The 17,480-nt window shown below is 45.2% G+C and overlaps 1 protein-coding gene across 2 annotated transcripts in view; it reads right to left on the bottom strand.

Annotated features, from left to right (window-relative positions):
• FGR (FGR proto-oncogene, Src family tyrosine kinase) overlaps positions 1 to 17,480 on the bottom strand; it is a 103,313-nt gene that overhangs the window by 29,637 nt on the left and 56,196 nt on the right. For both annotated transcript variants that reach the window (XM_066572717.1, XM_066572718.1), the window contains exons 6-7: positions 14,873 to 14,976; positions 11,946 to 12,095 (exon numbers count right to left, since the gene is read on the bottom strand). In XM_066572717.1, the coding sequence (XP_066428814.1) occupies positions 11,946 to 12,095; positions 14,873 to 14,976 (254 nt within the window). The remainder of the gene's footprint in view (positions 1 to 11,945; positions 12,096 to 14,872; positions 14,977 to 17,480) is intronic.

The raw sequence follows: 17,480 nt of genomic DNA, 5'->3' as shown, positions 1-17,480 counted from the left end.
TATCAGCCTGGAGATGCTGCCGTATAGGGTTGTGGAAACGGAGGCTTTCAAAGGTATGATGGCGGCGGCGGCCCCGCGCTACTCAGTTCCCAGTCGCCACTACTTTTCCCGATGTTCCGTCCCAGCCCTGCACGACCACGTCTCCCGCAAAATTGTACGCGCCCTCACCAACGCGGTTACTGCCAAGGTCCACTTAACAACGGACACGTGGACAAGCACAGGCGGGCAGGGCCACTATATCTCCCTGACGGCACATTGGGTGAATTTAGTGGAGGCTGGGACAGAGTCAGAGCCTGGGACCGCTCACGTCCTACCCACCCCCAGAATTGCGGGCCCCAGCTCGGTGGTGGTATCTGTGGCGGTGTATGCTTCCTCCACTAAACCACCCTCCTCCTCCTCCGCAACCTCTGTCTCGCAATCAAGATGTGTCAGCAGCAGCACGTCGCCAGCAGTCGGTGTCGCGCGGCGTGGCAGCACAGCGGTGGGCAAGCGTCAGCAGGCCGTGCTGAAACTACTAGCTTAGGAGAGAAGAGGCACACGGCCCACGAACTGCTGCAGGGTCTGACAGAGCAGACCGACCGCTGGCTTGCGCCGCTGAGCCTCCAACCGGGCATGGTCGTGTGTGACAATGGCCGTAACCTGGTGGCGGCTCTGCAGCTCGGCAGCCTCACGCACGTGCCATGCCTGGCCCACGTCTTTAATTTGGTGGTTCAGCGCTTTCTGAAAAGCTACCCACGCTTGTCAGACCTGCTCGTAAAGGTGCGCCGGCTCTGCGCACATTTCCGCAAGTCCCACACGGACGTTGCCACCCTGCGCACCCTGCAACATTGGTTTAATCTGCCAGTGCACCAACTGCTGTGCGACATGCCCACACGGTGGAACTCTACGCTCCACATGTTGGCCAGGCTCTATGAGCAGCGTAGAGCTATAGTGGAATACCAACTCCAACATGGGCGGCGCAGTGGGAGTCAGCCTCCTCAATTCTTTACAGAAGAGTGGGCCTGGTTGGCAGACATCTGCCAGGTCCTTGGAAACTTTGAGGAGTCTATCCAGATAGGGAGCAGGGAAGCTGCAATCATTAGCATCACCATTCCTCTGCTATGCCTCTTGAGAAGTTCCCTGCAAAGCATAAAGGCAGACGCTTTGCGCTCAGAAACGGAGGCGGGGGAAGACAGTATGTCGCTGGATAGTCAGAGCACCCTCCTGTCTATATCTCAGTGCGTTGAGGAGGAGGAGGTGGAGGAGCATGAGGAGGAGGGGGAAGAGACAGCTTGGCCTACTGCTGAGGGTACCCATGCTGCTTGCCTGTCATCCTTTCAGCGTGTATGGCCTGAGGAGGAGGAGGAGGATCCTGAAAGTGATCTTCCTAGTGAGGACAGCCATGTGTTGTGTACAGGTACCCTGGCACACATGCTGACTTCATGTTAGAATGCCTTTCTCGTGACCCTCGCGTTACACGCATTCTGGCCACTACGGATTACTGGGTGCAGACACTGCTCGACCCATGGTATAAGGAGAACCTTTGCACTCTCATACCCGAAGAGGAAAGGGGTTCGAGAGTGATGCTATACCACAGGACCCTGGCGGACAAACTGATGGTAAAATTCCCATCCGACAGCGCTAGTGGCCGAAGGCGCAGTTCCGAGGGCCAGGTAGCAGGGGAGGCGCGGAGATCAGGCAGCATGTACAGCACAGGCAGGGGAACACTCTCTAAGGCCTTTGACAGATTTCTGGCTCCCCAGCAAGACTGTGTCACCGCTCCCCAGTCAAGGCTGAGTCGGCGGGAGCACTGTAAAAGGATGGTGAGGGAGTACGTAGCCGATCGCACGACCGTCCTCCGTGACGCCTCTGCCCCCTACAACTACTGGGTGTCGAAGCTGGACACGTGGCCTGAACTCGCGCTGTATGCCCTGGAGGTGCTTGCTTGTCCTGCAGCTAGCGTCTTGTCAGAGAGGGTGTTTAGTGCAGCTGGGAGAATCATCACGGATAAGCGTACCCGCCTGTCAACCGACAGTGCCGATAGGCTTACACTCATCAAGATGAACAAAGCCTGGATTTCCCCAGACTTCTCTTCTCCACCAGCGGACAGCAGCGATACCTAAGCAATACGTAGGCTGCACCTGCGGATGGAAGCATCGTTCTCTATCACCATCAAAAATGGGGACCTTTTAGCTTCATCAATCTGTGTATTCTATTCATCTTCCTCCTCCTGCTCCTCCTCCTGAAACCTGACGTAATCACGCCGAACGGGCAATTTTTCTTAGGCCCACAAGGCTCAGTCATATAATTTTTGTAAACAATTTTTAAATGTTTCAATGCTCATTAAAGCGTTGAAACTTGCACCTGAACCAATTTTTATTTTAACTGGGCTGCCTCCAGGCCTAGTTACAAATTAAGCCACATTAACCAAAGCGATTAATGGGTTTCACCTGCCCTCTTGGTTGGGCATGGGCAATTTTTCTCAGGTACATTAGTACTGTTGGTACACCAATTTTTTGGGGCCCTCGCCTACAGTGTAATCCAATTAATTTTTAGCCCACCTGCATTAAAGCTGACATTACATCAGCTGTGTTGGGCACTGCAATGGGATATATTTATGTACCGCCGGTGGGTTCCAGGGAGCCACCCATGCTGTCGGTCCACACGGAGTTGTAACTGCATGTGTCCACTTCTAAAGAACCCCAGTCTGACTGGGGCATGCAGTGTGGGCCGAAGCCCACCTGCATTAACCCCTTAGTGACGAAGCCTGTTTGCGCCTTAGTGACGGAGCCAAATTTTGGAAATCTGACATGTGTCGTTCAACGTGGCATAACTCCGTAAAGGCTTTACATATCCCAGTGATTCTGACATTGTTTTTTCGCCACATGTTGTACTTCATTTAGATTGTAAAAAGAGACCGATATAATTTGCGTATATTTATAAAAAGTACCAATATTGGAAAAATTTTGAAAAAATTGTCATTTTTTCACATTTTCAGCCGTAATATCTCAAATATGTCCAAACATACTGTACAAATTTTTGATAAGATATGTATTTCCATCTGTTTACTTTATTCTGAATGCACACTTGAAAAACTTTTGTGTTTTTTTTAACCATTTAGAGGACGTACAAATTTAACATTACTTTTCAGCATTTTGAGGAGCACTTTGTTTTCCTGCACCAAGCCAAGTTTGCAGAGGCTCATAAGTGTCAGAATAATAGATACACCCACAAATGACCCCATTTTAAAAACTACACCCCTTAGTGTATTCACTGAGGGGTGTCATGAGTATTTTGACCCCACCAGTTCTTTTCAGGAATTAGTTCAATTTAGGGGACAAAAAATAAAATTTCATATTTTTGCAAATATGTCATTTTAAAGACATATTTTTTTCCTATAGAGCCCATGAAAATGAGGATTTACACACCAAAATGGATACCCCTGTTTCTCCCGTGTTCAGAAACATACCCATTGTGGGCCTAATCTTATGTCTGGATGCATAACGGGAGCCAAAATGAAAGGAGTAGTCGGTGTCTTTCAGAACATAAATTTTGCTTGAAGGCGTTTTAGGCCCCATAGCACTTTTGTAGAGCTCTTGAGTGGCCAAAACCAAAGAGAACCCCCACAAGTGACCCCATTTTGAAAACTAGACCCCTTAACGAATTTATCTAGGGGTGTACTGACCATTTTGACCCCACAGTTTTTGAATGAATTCAAGCCAAGCAAAAGGAAAAAATTGTGATTTTCATTTTTTTGTCAATTCTGTCATTTTAAAAACAGCTTTTTTTGTACAGCACACGCATGAATGAAGCCTTTCATCCCAAAATGGATACCCCTGTTTCTCCCGTGTTCAGAGACATACCCATTGTGGCCCTAATCTTATGTCTGGATGCACAATGGGGCCCAAAACGAAAGGAGTAGTCGGTGGCTTTAAGAACATAGATTTTCCTTGAAGGAGTTTTAGGCCCATAGCACTTTTGTAGAGCTCTTGAGCGGCCAAAATCAAAGAGAACCCCCACAAGTGACCCCATTTTGAAAACTAGACCCCTTAATGAATTTATCTAGGGGTGTACTGCCCATTTTGAGCCCACAGTTTTTGAATGAATTGAAGCAAAGCAAAAGGAAAAAATTGTGATTTTCGTTTTTTTGGCAATTCTGTCATTTTAAAAACTGCTTTTTTGGTACAGCACACACATGAATGAAGACTTGCACCCCAAAGTGGATACCCCTGTTTGTCCCTATTCAGAGACCTACCCATTGTGGCCCTAATCTTTTGTCTGGATGCACAACGGGGCCCAAAATGAAAGGAGTAGTCGGTGGCTTTCAGAACAGAAATTTAGCATGAAGGTGATTTAGACCCCATTGCACACTTGTAGAGCCCTTGAGCGGCCAAAACGACAGAGAACCCCCACAAATGATCCCATTTTGAAAACTAGACCCCCTAACGAATTTATCTAGGGGTGTACTGTGTATTTTTACCCTACAATTTTTGAATAAATCTAAGCAAAGCAGTAGGAAAAAAATTACAATTTTCATTTTTTTGGCAGTTGTATCAATTTAAAAACTGTTTTTTTTGTACAGCACACATAGGAATGAAGACTTTCACCCCAAAATGGATACCCCTGTTTGTCCCGTGTTCAAAACCATACCCCTTGTGGCCCTAATCTACTTAAAGGACGCATGGCTAGGCCTATAATGGAAGGAGCACCCGTTGGATTTTAGGGAACAACGGAATAAATTCCAGGTCCCATTGCCCACTTATAGAGTCATTGAGCGTCCAAAACTATAAAGACCCCCACAAATATTCCCATTTTAAAAACTAGACCCCTTAACGAATTCATCTAGGGGTGTACTGCGTATTTTGACCACACAGTATTTAAATAAATTTCAGCAAAGCAGAAGAAAAAAATTACAATTTTCATTTTTTTGGCAATTTTGTCAATTTAAAAACTTTTTTTTTTGTACAGTTTACATAGGAATGAAGACGTTCACCCCCAAATGGATACCCCCGCTTGTCCCGTGTTCAAAAACATACCCATTGTGGCCCTAATCTACTTACAGGAAACATGGCAAGGCCTGTAATGGAGGGAACACCAGTTGGATTGCAGGGCATAACTGAATAAATTCCAGGCCCCATTGCTCATTTGTACGGAATAAAAATTGACTCCCTAAAATCCCCCCCCCCCTCCACGCCCTTTTCGGCGTTCCCCAAATCTTAGATAAAAGTAATAATGTGAACTGTGTAGTATTTCCAAAGACGGGTAATTATGGAGGCTGGTTGGGATGGGCACATGGGGCAATAAAACCGGGTATCCCCCCTCCTCTCATGCTTTTTGGGAGTCATTTTTTGACCTCAGTGGCGGGGATGGGGTGTAAAAAGTGGCGCTCTGTGAGTCTCCGTAAGCTTGATGAGGTGCGGCGGTCTCACACAGAAGGCGCTCAACAAGCTGCTCCTGGAACTGCAGGAAGGCGAGCGTTCTCGGGGCTTCTTGTAAATTGCGTATTACAGGTAGCGGTCTGAATAACGCCGGGCTCACACAGCCGTAGGTGGATCCCGGCTGTGACCCTGCGTACGGCCGCGCAATGTACTGCGCATAACTGTGTACTTACACGGGCGGTCATGCGCAGTACACTTTTTTTTTTTGTTGTTTGTATTTCCCGCACCGTCGCTTAGCGATGACGCGGGTACCCGCAGCCCGTATACAACGTAGTTGCGTATGGGCTGCGGGTATATCCGCGACCATGGAGCACAATGGGCTCTATGTTGCGGATATCCGCGGTAAAATAGAACCTGCTGCATTCTCTTTTCTGCGAGTGGATTACGCAATTCCAACCCGCTAATGTGAGCGGAATTGTGTAATCCAATGCGATTGATCTGCGTATTACCGCTAATCAAACGCATGCGGAATCCGTAATTCCTATCCGGTCATGTGAGACCGGCCAAAGGTAGATCGCTACCATTTTTTCACGTGACCGGGGACCGCTCAACGAGGCCACCCGTCACTGCTCCAGGCTCTCGGTGACCGTTGGTCGCCGAGAGCAAGGAGATATTAAGTTTCCTGTGCGCCCCGACTCCTGCACATGTGTCCGGTGTTTTGCCAGCGGTCGCATGCGCAGAATACGGGAAAGTTCACGGAAGAAGATTGCGTCAGGGTGCAAATATGGAGGCCTCCGGTAAAAAATTTTATCTCCTCTCACCGATCGCATCAGTGAGGGGAGATGAAGCTTCACCTTTTTTTAACTTTTACGTGATCGCCATTATTCTTTGGATAACGGCGAACACGTGATCAGGAACCGCTCACCGCGGCCCTCCGTGAAATCTCCAGGCTCTCGGCTAAGTTTTGTAGCCAGGAGCAGGGAGATTTTAAAAAACCACGGCTTTTGCGCATGCGCCTGCCACATTGGCGACGGGCGCGTGCGCAGACGCTGGGGTGAGGTCCGCGGATAAATCCGCAGGCCTTAGGTACGTCATTTCATACTCCCTCACGGATATGATCCGTGGGGGGAGATGAAACGCAAGCTTTTTTTAACTTTTTAAAACTTTTTTTTTACTTTTTGCACTTTTTTTTTTTTACCTTTTACCCCTTTTTTTTTTTTTTTTTTTTTTTTTACTTTTTGCACTTTTTTTTTTACTTTACATGATCACTGTCATCCATTGGATGACAGTGATCATGTCCCTGGTGACATCCCTCTGCTCTTGGCTACACATGGCAGCCAGGAGCAGAGCAATTTTGAATTTCCCGGGGCTCGAGCCCCTCTGTGCACGCGCCCGATGTCAATCATCGGGCGCGCATGCGCAGACGGGGATTTCGGGTCCCGGGACATCGGGACATCGCAGAGGACCGGGGGTGAGTATCTTCACCTCCCCTCATGGATCCGATCCATGAGGGGAGGTGAAACTTTACTTTTGTTTTACTTTTTAAACTTTTTCGCGATCACCGCTATCGCAATGGATAGCGGTGATCGCGGGCCCGGGGACCACTCACAGTGGTCCCCGGTAACACCTCCTGGTTCCCGGCTACCTTCAGGAGCCGGGAGCCAGGAGATTTTAAATTTGCCGGGGACACCCGGGCTTCTGCGCGTGCGCGTGACGTCATCGTCAGGCGCGCATGAGCAGAAGGCCGCCGGCGGGTCCGGGAGGACCAGATCTCCGGGGGACACCGCCGACAAGCCGTGTGAGTATTTTCAGCTGCCGTGATGGATCCGATCCATCATAGCAGCTGAATTACTACTTTTTTACACTGTTTTATTTACTTTTTTGCGATCGGCGCTATTCATTTTATACAGGGCAGTGGGCATCAATCCAAAGAGGATGCATAAAACTACGTCCTCTAGGATTAAGGCCCACTTTCTGAGGACGTAGTTTCCCGATGGGGCCGTCGTTAAGGGGTTAAACATGACATTACCTCAGTTGTGATGGGATATATTTATGTACCGCCGGTGGCTTCCTGGGACCCACCCATGCTGTCGGTCCACACGAAGTTGTAACTGCATGTGTCCACTTCTAAAGAACCCCAGTCTGATTGGGGCATGCAGTGTGGGCCGAAGACCACCTGCATTAACCCCTTCATGACATGGCCTATTTTGGGCTTAAGGACGCAACAATTTTTGGCGGATTTTCTTCTCCATTTATCAAAAGTCATAACTTTTTTCTTTTTCCGTCGACGCAGCCGTATGAGGGCTTGTTTTTTGCGTGGCGAACTGTAGTTTTTATCGGTGCCACTTTTGGGTACATAGACTATATTGTAAAACTTTTATTTTTTTTTTATGATAGCAGGGAGAGAAAACGCATCAATTCTGCCATAGATTTTTTTAATTTTTTTTTTTACAGCGTTAATCATGCAGCATAAATGAGACATTCCATTTTTTCTGCGGGTCGGTACGGTTACAACGATACCAAAATTCTTACATTTTTTTTAGGTTTTCCCACTTTTCTGTAATAAAAACCCTTTTTTTGGAAATCTTTTTTCTATTCTAAATTGCTGCATTCAAAGTCCTATAACTTTTTTATTTTTCGATGTATGGAGCTCTATGAGGGCTTATTTTTTGCGAGACGAGCTGTAGTTTTTACTGATACCATTTTGGGGTACATACGGCTTTTTTGATCACTTTTATTGCGTTTTTAGTGAGGCAAAATGCTAAAAATTAGCATTTTGCCTCAGTTTTTTAGCGTTTTTTTTAGCGTTTTTTTGCGTGCACAGTCAAAAGCATGTGCAACTTATTGTACGCATCGTTATGGACGCGACAATACCAAATATGTGGGGTTTAATTTTTTTTTTACCTTTTTTTATGCTAATCTGAAAAAAAGCATAAAAAGGGGTTTTTTTACATTTTTTTTTTACATTTGTCTTTTTTTTACATTTTTCTTTTTTTTTACACTATTTGAGTCCCTCTGAAGGACTTGCAGCACTGTGCCTATGATCGCTGTCATAACGCATGGCAGAGCTACTGCTCTGCCATGCCTTATTGCTTATACAGCGATCATAGGCATAGGCAATACAGGACGCTGATGTCTAGCGTCCTGTTGCCATGGTGACAGGTCGGGCTCTCGCGATGACATCGCGAGTTCCGGCCGGAGACACAGAGGGAGCCGCGCTCCCTCTGTGAACTCTTTCCCTGCCGCGATCTACTTAGATCGCGGCAGGGAAGGGGTTAACAGCGGGGGGCGCATCTCCGATGTCCCCCCGCTGTTGCAGCGGGACGCCGGCTGTGACTGACAGCCGGCTCCCGCTGCGGGATAGCGCGCGATCATATGTGATCCCGCGCTATCTCCAGGATGTAAGTTTACGTCCTGTTGCGGGAAGTACCAGGCTGCCAGGACGTAAACTTACACCCTGCAGCGGGAAGGGGTTAAACATGACATTACCTCAGCTGTGCTGGGCACTGCAATGGGATATATTTATGTACCGCCGGTGGCTTCCTGGCACCCACAAATGCTGTCGGTCCACACGGAGTTGTAACTGCATGTGTCCACTTCTAAAGAACCCCAGTCTGACTGGGGCATGCAGTGTGGGCCCAAGCCCACCTGCATTAAACATGACATTACCTCAGCTGTGATGGGCAATGCAATGGGATATATTTATGTACCGCCGGTGGGTTCCAGGGAGCCACCCATGCTGTTCGTCCACATGGACTTCACAATAGGGAGTTGTACCTGCCTGTGTCTACTTATAAAAAACCCCAGTCTGACTGGGGCATGCAGTGTGGGCCGAAGCCCACCTGCATTTAATCTGACGTTAGCTCTGCTGTCCAGGGCACTGCAATGGGATACATTTATGTACAGCTGGTGGGTTCCAGGGAGCCACCCATGCTGTGGGTGCACACGGAATTCCCATTGCGGAGTTGTACCTGCCTGTGACTATTTATAAAAAACCCCGGTCTGACTGGGGCATGCAGACACCTTGACAGAATGAATAGTGTGTGGCACATAGGTTCCCCATTGCTATGCCCACGTGTGCAAATCCTTTTTGTAATGGAAGTCAATGCTGCATAAATTTTTAGTCTACATTTAAGAAAATGTTTAAGAATTAACCTTGATTGCGGTGGCACAGGATTATATTTCTCATTGCTTCTGTACAGCATTGTGGGCTATCGTCCTGCCCATTTTAAAGAGGGTCGCTGCCTAGCCGTGCCAACCCTCTGCAGTGTGTGCCTGCAGTTCCTCCTCATGGCAGACGCACTTCTAAATAGACATGAGGGTGGCGTGGCATGAGGGCAGCTGAAGGCTGCGCAGGGACACTTTGGTGTGTGCTGTGGACACTGGGTCGTGCGCGGGGGGGGGGGGGGTTTGGGCAGCATGTAACCCAGGAGAAGTGGCAGCGGAGTGTCATGCAGGAAGTGATTGTGCTTTGTTGGAGGTAGTGTGGTGCTTAGCTAAGGTATGCATTGCTAATGAGGGCTTTTCAGAAGTAAAAATTGTTGGGAGGGGGGTGGCCCACTCTTGCCGCTATTGTGGCTTAATAGTGGGACCTGGGAACTTGAGATGCAGCCCAACATGTAGCCCCTCGCCTGCCCTATCCGTTGCTGTGTCGTTCCCATCACTTTCTTGAATTGCCCAGATTTTCACAAATGGAAACCTTAGCGAGCATCGGCGATATACAAAAATGCTCGGGTCGCCCATTGACTTCAATGGGGTTCGTTATTCGAAACGAACCCTCGAGCATCGCGAAATTTTCGTCCCGAGTAACGAGCACCCGAGCATTTTGGTGCTCGCTCATCTCTACTCCTATGTGAAGTATAGTGATGGTGAAGGCATAAAAACTGTGCTCACACTATCACTAGTGCAAAGATGGCTATGATTGACAGCTGGCCTACTGCAGCGAGGGCCAAGTTCAAAGGTAACTCTGATTTTGAGCCTTAATATAGTAACCAGGGGCCTATGAAGCGCTCCATGACTTTCATATGTATATGTCTACTGGGCTTTGCCTTAGGGAAGTTTTACTCGGAATGGTTATTGTTCAGTTAATCAATGGATCATGCAAAGCTGAATGATAATTGTTTGGTGTAAACATGGCCAATAATTGAACAAGGATCTATAATTCGTTCTTTTATCTTCTCTTCTTGGCTAGAAGATGTGTTAGCACCTGGGGTTTCACCACTGTTTTTGATAATATTGCTTTCCAGACAGTCCAAAAGTTAACAATTGCAGGTATTCTGATTGGAAATAAAGTTATGAATACCCAAATGTCAGACATTTAACCCTTTCCAATCCAATTTGTATCCTGGTTTTCCTAGGGTACTTACTCTTCCTGCTGTTATAAAACGGTGCTATCTGCTGGCTAAAGCCAGTACTGCATGAGGTGACACATTAGATAGGCTGCAACAGCAGAGAGGCTGGCAATATGCAGTAAGAGAACCCCGGCGATTGTCTTCCAACATTGGAGCTGTACAGCCTTAAATCATAATGTCTTTAGACGTCAGACAGTGGATTGGAAAGGGTTAATTAATGCATACTGCATTGCAAAGAAAAACAGTACCAGTAGACATGGGCATAGCAGATTCCACATTGTACCACTGACTAAATATATACACCAATTTGCTTATAATTTAAACTATATATAAACAGTCAAATATTTTACTTGCCAAATTAAAGGGGTTTTCCAGGGAAATACTATTGATGACCTTTCCTCAGCGTAGGTCATCAACAGTTGATTGGATAGTGTCCGCCGTTCAGGACTCCAGACGATCAGGAGATCAAGCGCCTGCTGTCAGCGCCAGAACACACAGGGATATGGAGTGGAAGCTGCTGCTCTGGCTCCTGTGTATTGGTCAGCATATATAACTAACTGCAGGTGCAGTTCCCATTGATTTTAATGAGAGCTGTGCCTGCAATTTAAAGTGCTGACCACTAGAGATGAGCGAGCGTACTGGCTAAGGCAAACTACCCGAGCGAGTAGTGCCTTATGTGAGTACCTGCCCGCTCGTCTCTAAAGATTTGGGTGCCGGCGGGGGAGAGCGGTGAGTTGCGGGAGTGAGCAGGGAGGTGCGGGGGGGAGAGAGTGACAGAGAGATCTCCCCCCCCCCCCCCCCCCCCCCCCGTTCCTCCCCGCTCTCCCCCGCAGCTCTCCGTCCCTCGTTGGCACCCGAATCTTTAGAGACGAGCGGGCAGGTACTCGCATAAGGCACTATTCGCTCGAGTAGTTTGCCTGAGCGAGTACGCTCGCTCATCTCTACTGGCCACTACACAGGCGTCAGAGCAGCAGCTTCCACTCCATACCCCTGTGTGTTCTGGCGCTGACAGCAGGCGCCCGATCAGCTGTTCGTCTGAGGTCTCGAGCGTTGAACCCCAGCTGATTAACTATTGATGACTTATCCTAAGGTTAGGTCATCAACAGTCTTTCCCTGGAAAACCCCTTTAAGCATTGGAGCAGCTAAAACTGCAACTTTCCTTCAATATGACACAAATGCTGAAGAGCTTACCACCTATGTTGTCGTATGTAAGCTATCTGCTTCCAGCTTCTCATACCTGTGTAATGCTGTACCAGCTCCTGCACACTGTCAAACTGAACCCGCGTTGTGATGTAAAAGCCTCCATTGTCGATCTTGCGGATCTTATAATGTTTGATGTGATCTCCTTTTGTATTATCCCAGTCACGAATAGAGAGTGAGAATGCACCTAAATAAAGAGGCAATAGAATATGATGGGCAAGGGAAAGGAAATAAAAGGAGCTTCTAATATCAGGATATCTATGTGGAAGTCATATAAGGCAGTGATTACATTATATCTAGCCATTGTGTTTAAGTAACTGTTTAAAAACAATAACATATGTGAAAAGGAAGCACAAAACCTTTTTTCCTATTGCCATGGACTTCCATTATGTCTCAATAGGATAGAAAAGAGTGCAGCTCATGTATTTTTGTCCTTTTAAAAATTCAGGCAAATCCTTTTTGTAATGGAAGTCAATGCTGCATAAATTTTTAGTCTACATTTAAGAAAATGTTTAAGAATTATGTCTGCCATATATACTACAGGATTTCCCCAACATAGAGGCCTAGCATGTACATTAGTGGCCCTTATTTTTCAACTTTCTACAAGTTTAGCTCCCCCCCCCCTATCCTGTTCCAATAAACAAAAAAATGATCTTTGCCAAATTTTAGCTCAATCAGAGAAATGCAAGGCGACCCTCATCGATCATGAAGTTTTGAAATTTTCGCCTGAAAATTCATTTTTTCAGATACATTTTTTTTTAAAGTTATTTTACTTATAATTAGAGATGAGCGAGCATACTCAGTAAGGCGATTTACTAGAGAGAGTATCACCTTCTTCGAGCAACTGCTGGCTCGTCCCTAAAGATTCAGGGGAAGCCACGGGGGGCCGCGGGTGGGAGCAGGGGGGAGAGTGAGAGAGATCACCCCAGCTCACCCCCCGCGGCCCTCCCCCCCCCCCCGAATCTTCAGGGATGAGCCAGCAGTTACTTGAAAAAGGCGATGCTTTCTCGAGAAAATCGCCTTACGAGTTTGCTCGCTCATCTCTACTTATAATCCCTTATATGCACTAGTAATGGAATCTGAGAGTTTTCACTAATTTAATTACCATTGCTAAGTTAAGCCAGTGCTACAATTGCTTTAACATACAATTATGTTATGCGTGAATTAGGTTATGCGATTTGCACATTGCACAATAATATTGCATGCAGCACTTTTGCTGCCTTAAAATTCACGTCGCTATTAACGGCGGCATTACTTTTAACATGGTTCCCTATGTATACTGCTCTGCACCTTTGGTCATAGGGAGCATCATCAGGCTTTATTACTGCACTTAATGGAAGGATAATCCTGGTTACAAAAGTGTAATTGGAAAACTTGAGAAGACCGTTGTCGTGAATGATGTTGCAGAATGATGTCAAACTCATTCCGGATTACAACAACATTCCCACAAAAGATGAAACTGAGAAACAATTTGTTTTACAGATCGTTGCCGGAGACCTAAAAAATACACAACTGCTACTATTAACTCTCTCTTAGGAAAAAATTATGTTCAATGTTCGTTCGCTCACATTATGTTTTGATTCTATAGAAATAATTGTTGTAAATAAAAATGCATTTCTCTTATAGCAGCTGTGTGCGTAATTAAAAAAACCTAAAATATTTTACATTTTTCATGTTATTTCAGGAACCTTTTGGAATTACATTTTAGGAAATTTTATTCAGTATGTTTTTGAACACTTGCTGGGGTTGCCTGGATGTGTCCACATACATTTCTGTAAGAAGAAGAAAAAAAAGGTCGGAATAGGGAAGAGTATAGCGCTTTTGAATGAAATTAATCATTATGTAATGCATATACTAGGTTTCAACTTCAAGACGTTTGGGGGTCGCCTAGCAGTTATCCTATTGAGCTGACATTTTGTACAGCCCATTTTTTTTGTAGGTTGGAGCATGATTAGTAGGTGGGAGCAGCAAAAGTTTATCTTTCAGAAAATTACCTATAGCCAAGGGCCACCCTAGTGTACATAGATACCATTAGCCTGACCGATGGAGTGTTCCTTTAGTATTTACTTGGTCTGTATATATCGGTATACAAGTTATGACAAGTGCAGTTAATGAAGCTTTTCATTAAAACTGTACAAAATAAAAGAAATACCATGAGGGTATAGATATCGACATGGTAGTCAATGGAAGATGTATGCAGTACTACAATACTATTGACATACAGTTAAATACCCCTGGGCCATACGTTCAGAGGATAACAATTCAATAAAGAACAACTAACTTGTTTATACGAACTATCAATTTTCAGCCAAGATAAACAAGAGCGTAAGGGTATGTTCACACAATGTGTATATGAAAAATCCACCTGTCAGGTTATACTTCAGATTTTACCACTTCACTCCGCCGCAAATTCACACCAAAATGTGTGACAAATCTACATGTAGCACTTGTGGATTTTGCAGCTGACTCATTTCAGATTTTCTCGTGTGGATAATATGTCCCGTGTGGACATACCCTTTAACACTCTCATTTTCTTCATTTATTTAAAATTATCATTGTGGACACTCAGAATGGTTTGAGTCCTAACAACAAATGCTATGTGTAAACAGGATTTTACAGTATGCTTTGCAAAGCGCAGAAGCTCATTCATGACACAGGGAATAGATCAGCTTTATGTTAATTACTTTTCCCTACAGAGGTCCTGGGGGTCTTGTGCACACAGCCATGTGAGGGAAACTGCTTGCAGGGATGGAATCCTTAAAAAAATATCATAGATAAAAATGATGCATCATGCAAGTTAACTAAAATAAAGTAATTAAAATAGGGCCTTCCTTCACTGCGGTCCTACAGGACGGTTGTCCATGTAACATCTTGTAAGAAGTTCACACTCCATTATATTTTCATGGCACATTCTGGTGTTTGTATTTCTCCTATCCATCCCATGTAGTGGAGTCCATCTCTCACCTTTTGTAGTTTCACTTTCTCTGATCAAGAAACTTCCTTCAATATTTCCCTGACTCAGCAGTTGCCTCTCTGCATCCTTTCTGCCAAGCTTACCAAAATACCACCTGTAGGAATGAAGATATGAAAATAATTCAATCTATTACGTTCCACGTAGACACACTGTAACACTTCCTAAAGACTGATGGAAAAAAAATAACATATCAATTATACCACCAGTTTACTGTACATCAGATGTGAGAAAAGTTGTTGTGATGTACACAGCAGCGAAATGATGCCGTCATTAGGCGGATTATAGTCCTTTCAGCAGGATCAGAACACAGTTTTATAAAACATTGGGGGATTTGTAGACTTTTCATACTGTTTACAACACAATATACAGTTGGGGCCTTGGGTTATGAAGCACCCATAAATTCCTAGAAGGCCAAAATATAGAGGACATTTTTCCAGTATTCGTGAAAAAAAAATTGATGTAGCCATCATTTTGCTGAGGCTAATGGTTCTTAAATGACTTTCCAGCCATGAGCTTGATATGTGAGTCAGTACCAACAGGGGATTATTACTTGCTACTGTATTTATTTTCCTCAGATCTTGTTGCTTTTTAGCTTGTCTCTACTAGGACAGAGCTGTGACTGCAGTTTATCTACATTGTCTACAGGGAGTCAGAGGTAGTCTTAGACACACCCCCTGTGCTATCATTGCTTCAGGGCAACACTCCTCCTGTCTACTCATTGGTTGAGGCTGATGTTCTCTCCCTGCACCTGCAGCTCTGCCCCCTCTACCTACTGTGTAGAAACACAAGTCAATCACAGGCTGATCAAGAAATCAGTGCAAGGAGACCTGGTTACAGCAAGGGAAGAATGATTATAAAGTACAGAGTACTAATCCATGAGTGAGAAAAAGATTATTTGGTGTGAGAAAATCTGCTGCACATGGGACAGACATTTTCCATAGTAAATCCACATCATTTTTCAAAAATGCTGTAGATTTTAAATCCGCAGCTTATCTATTTGTACTGCGGAATTCAACCCTTGAAATACAAAGGTTAATATCTGCAGCAGATCCGCAATAAAAACCATGGTCAAATCCACACCATTTCAGTGCAGACTTGGCCACTGAGGATTTTTACCATATATGCTGCTGGTTTTCTACTTTGGAGCACCTGCAGCAGATGCACTGTGTATGAAGACAGCCTTATAGTTTTCTGATTCGTCAGTGAAAAGTGTTGGCTGTCCATAATTTTTGGATTAGTTGTCCATAAAAATTCAAATTGGCAACCCTGTCGGGACCCCTGGGAAAAAATCCATATGGGGCCCTATTCATGGCATTTTAGACCACTGCAACCCCCATGTCTAGACAGGAGCTGGTAGGAACAAACTGTGTATCATTCCCTTCTTTTTAGTGTTGCACGTTATGAGAATATTAGTCTTCAAATTCATACTGACCATGGAAAGTGATAAGAGCCATTCTTAACTATGCCCCTATCACAGGAGCCACATAATTTGCAAGTGTATAAATGATGTATAAACCCTTCATTACAATAACACCAACATCACATTAAAGAAGTTTTCTCACACTGTAAATGATGGCATATTACTAGCATGACATGATCTTTGGTGGTCCCAGCAGCCAAACTCAAAGAATCCTGATTACTGCTACTTCTCTAAGGCCTAATGTCCACTGGACGAATCTGATTTGTGAGATCTGTGCGGGTGACCCGCAAATCAAGCTGCCCATAGAGAAGTATGGGCGTCCGCACATGTATTAAAGCATGCACATTTGTTTTGTGGATCTTTTCCATTTCAGTGTGGTTCCCGCACGGACAGCTTTCATTGAAGTAAATTGAATTGCAAGACGGGCTGTGGATTCTGCCGGAAAGCAGAAGTTTAAAAAACAATACTGCGCATATGCAGCGGCGCGCTGGCCATCGCTTCCACACGCATTCTCAGTGAAGGAAATAGAAGACCTGGACAGGCACGCAGAAGACCCGTACGTGTAAGCAGTGTCGCATTCTGCAGCGGGCTCCAGCATGCAGAATCTGATCCGCCTGTGGACATTGGGCCTTCAGATTGCATGTACATGAAGCTTATCTGACACCTAGCCACCAGCTGTGCTCCAGTCCTGTACAATGACAAGTCCTAGCGATATGCCATAACATTATTACATGGAAATACCCCTCTAATTTACACAGATTTTTCAGATATGTCTCTCTGAAACTACAGAAGAAATCATTTGGAACTATTTGCCATCAGTTTTGAAGTTTTAGTCTACTCCATGTTAGTCTATTTTAGTTAGACTATATGTTCAGATGACCAGACAGTAAAGACCGGCATACTAGTATACGGCAATGTTTAGATAATTTTGTCTATCTCCTGTGTAATACTTGTACAAAACTATTTTAATGAAAGACTGGCGTGAGAGCCATTTTTTTTCATCTCCAGTATTGTGTGTGTTATGAAAGTGCCTTAATCACTGAGCACCACCTATTAAGGCTGCTGAGTAGAACCAGACATCCCAAAGATACCTCTTTCCCATTGACTAGAGTATTGACAACCGTTGCTCTTACATAGTTTTCCTAAATGTGAACCAATTCTTATAGTTGTATGTCCTA

This window comes from Eleutherodactylus coqui, chromosome 1 (genome assembly GCF_035609145.1).
Source record: "Eleutherodactylus coqui strain aEleCoq1 chromosome 1, aEleCoq1.hap1, whole genome shotgun sequence".
Taxonomy (NCBI): domain Eukaryota; kingdom Metazoa; phylum Chordata; class Amphibia; order Anura; family Eleutherodactylidae; genus Eleutherodactylus; species Eleutherodactylus coqui.
This window is presented reverse-complemented; position numbering and strand designations above follow the sequence as displayed.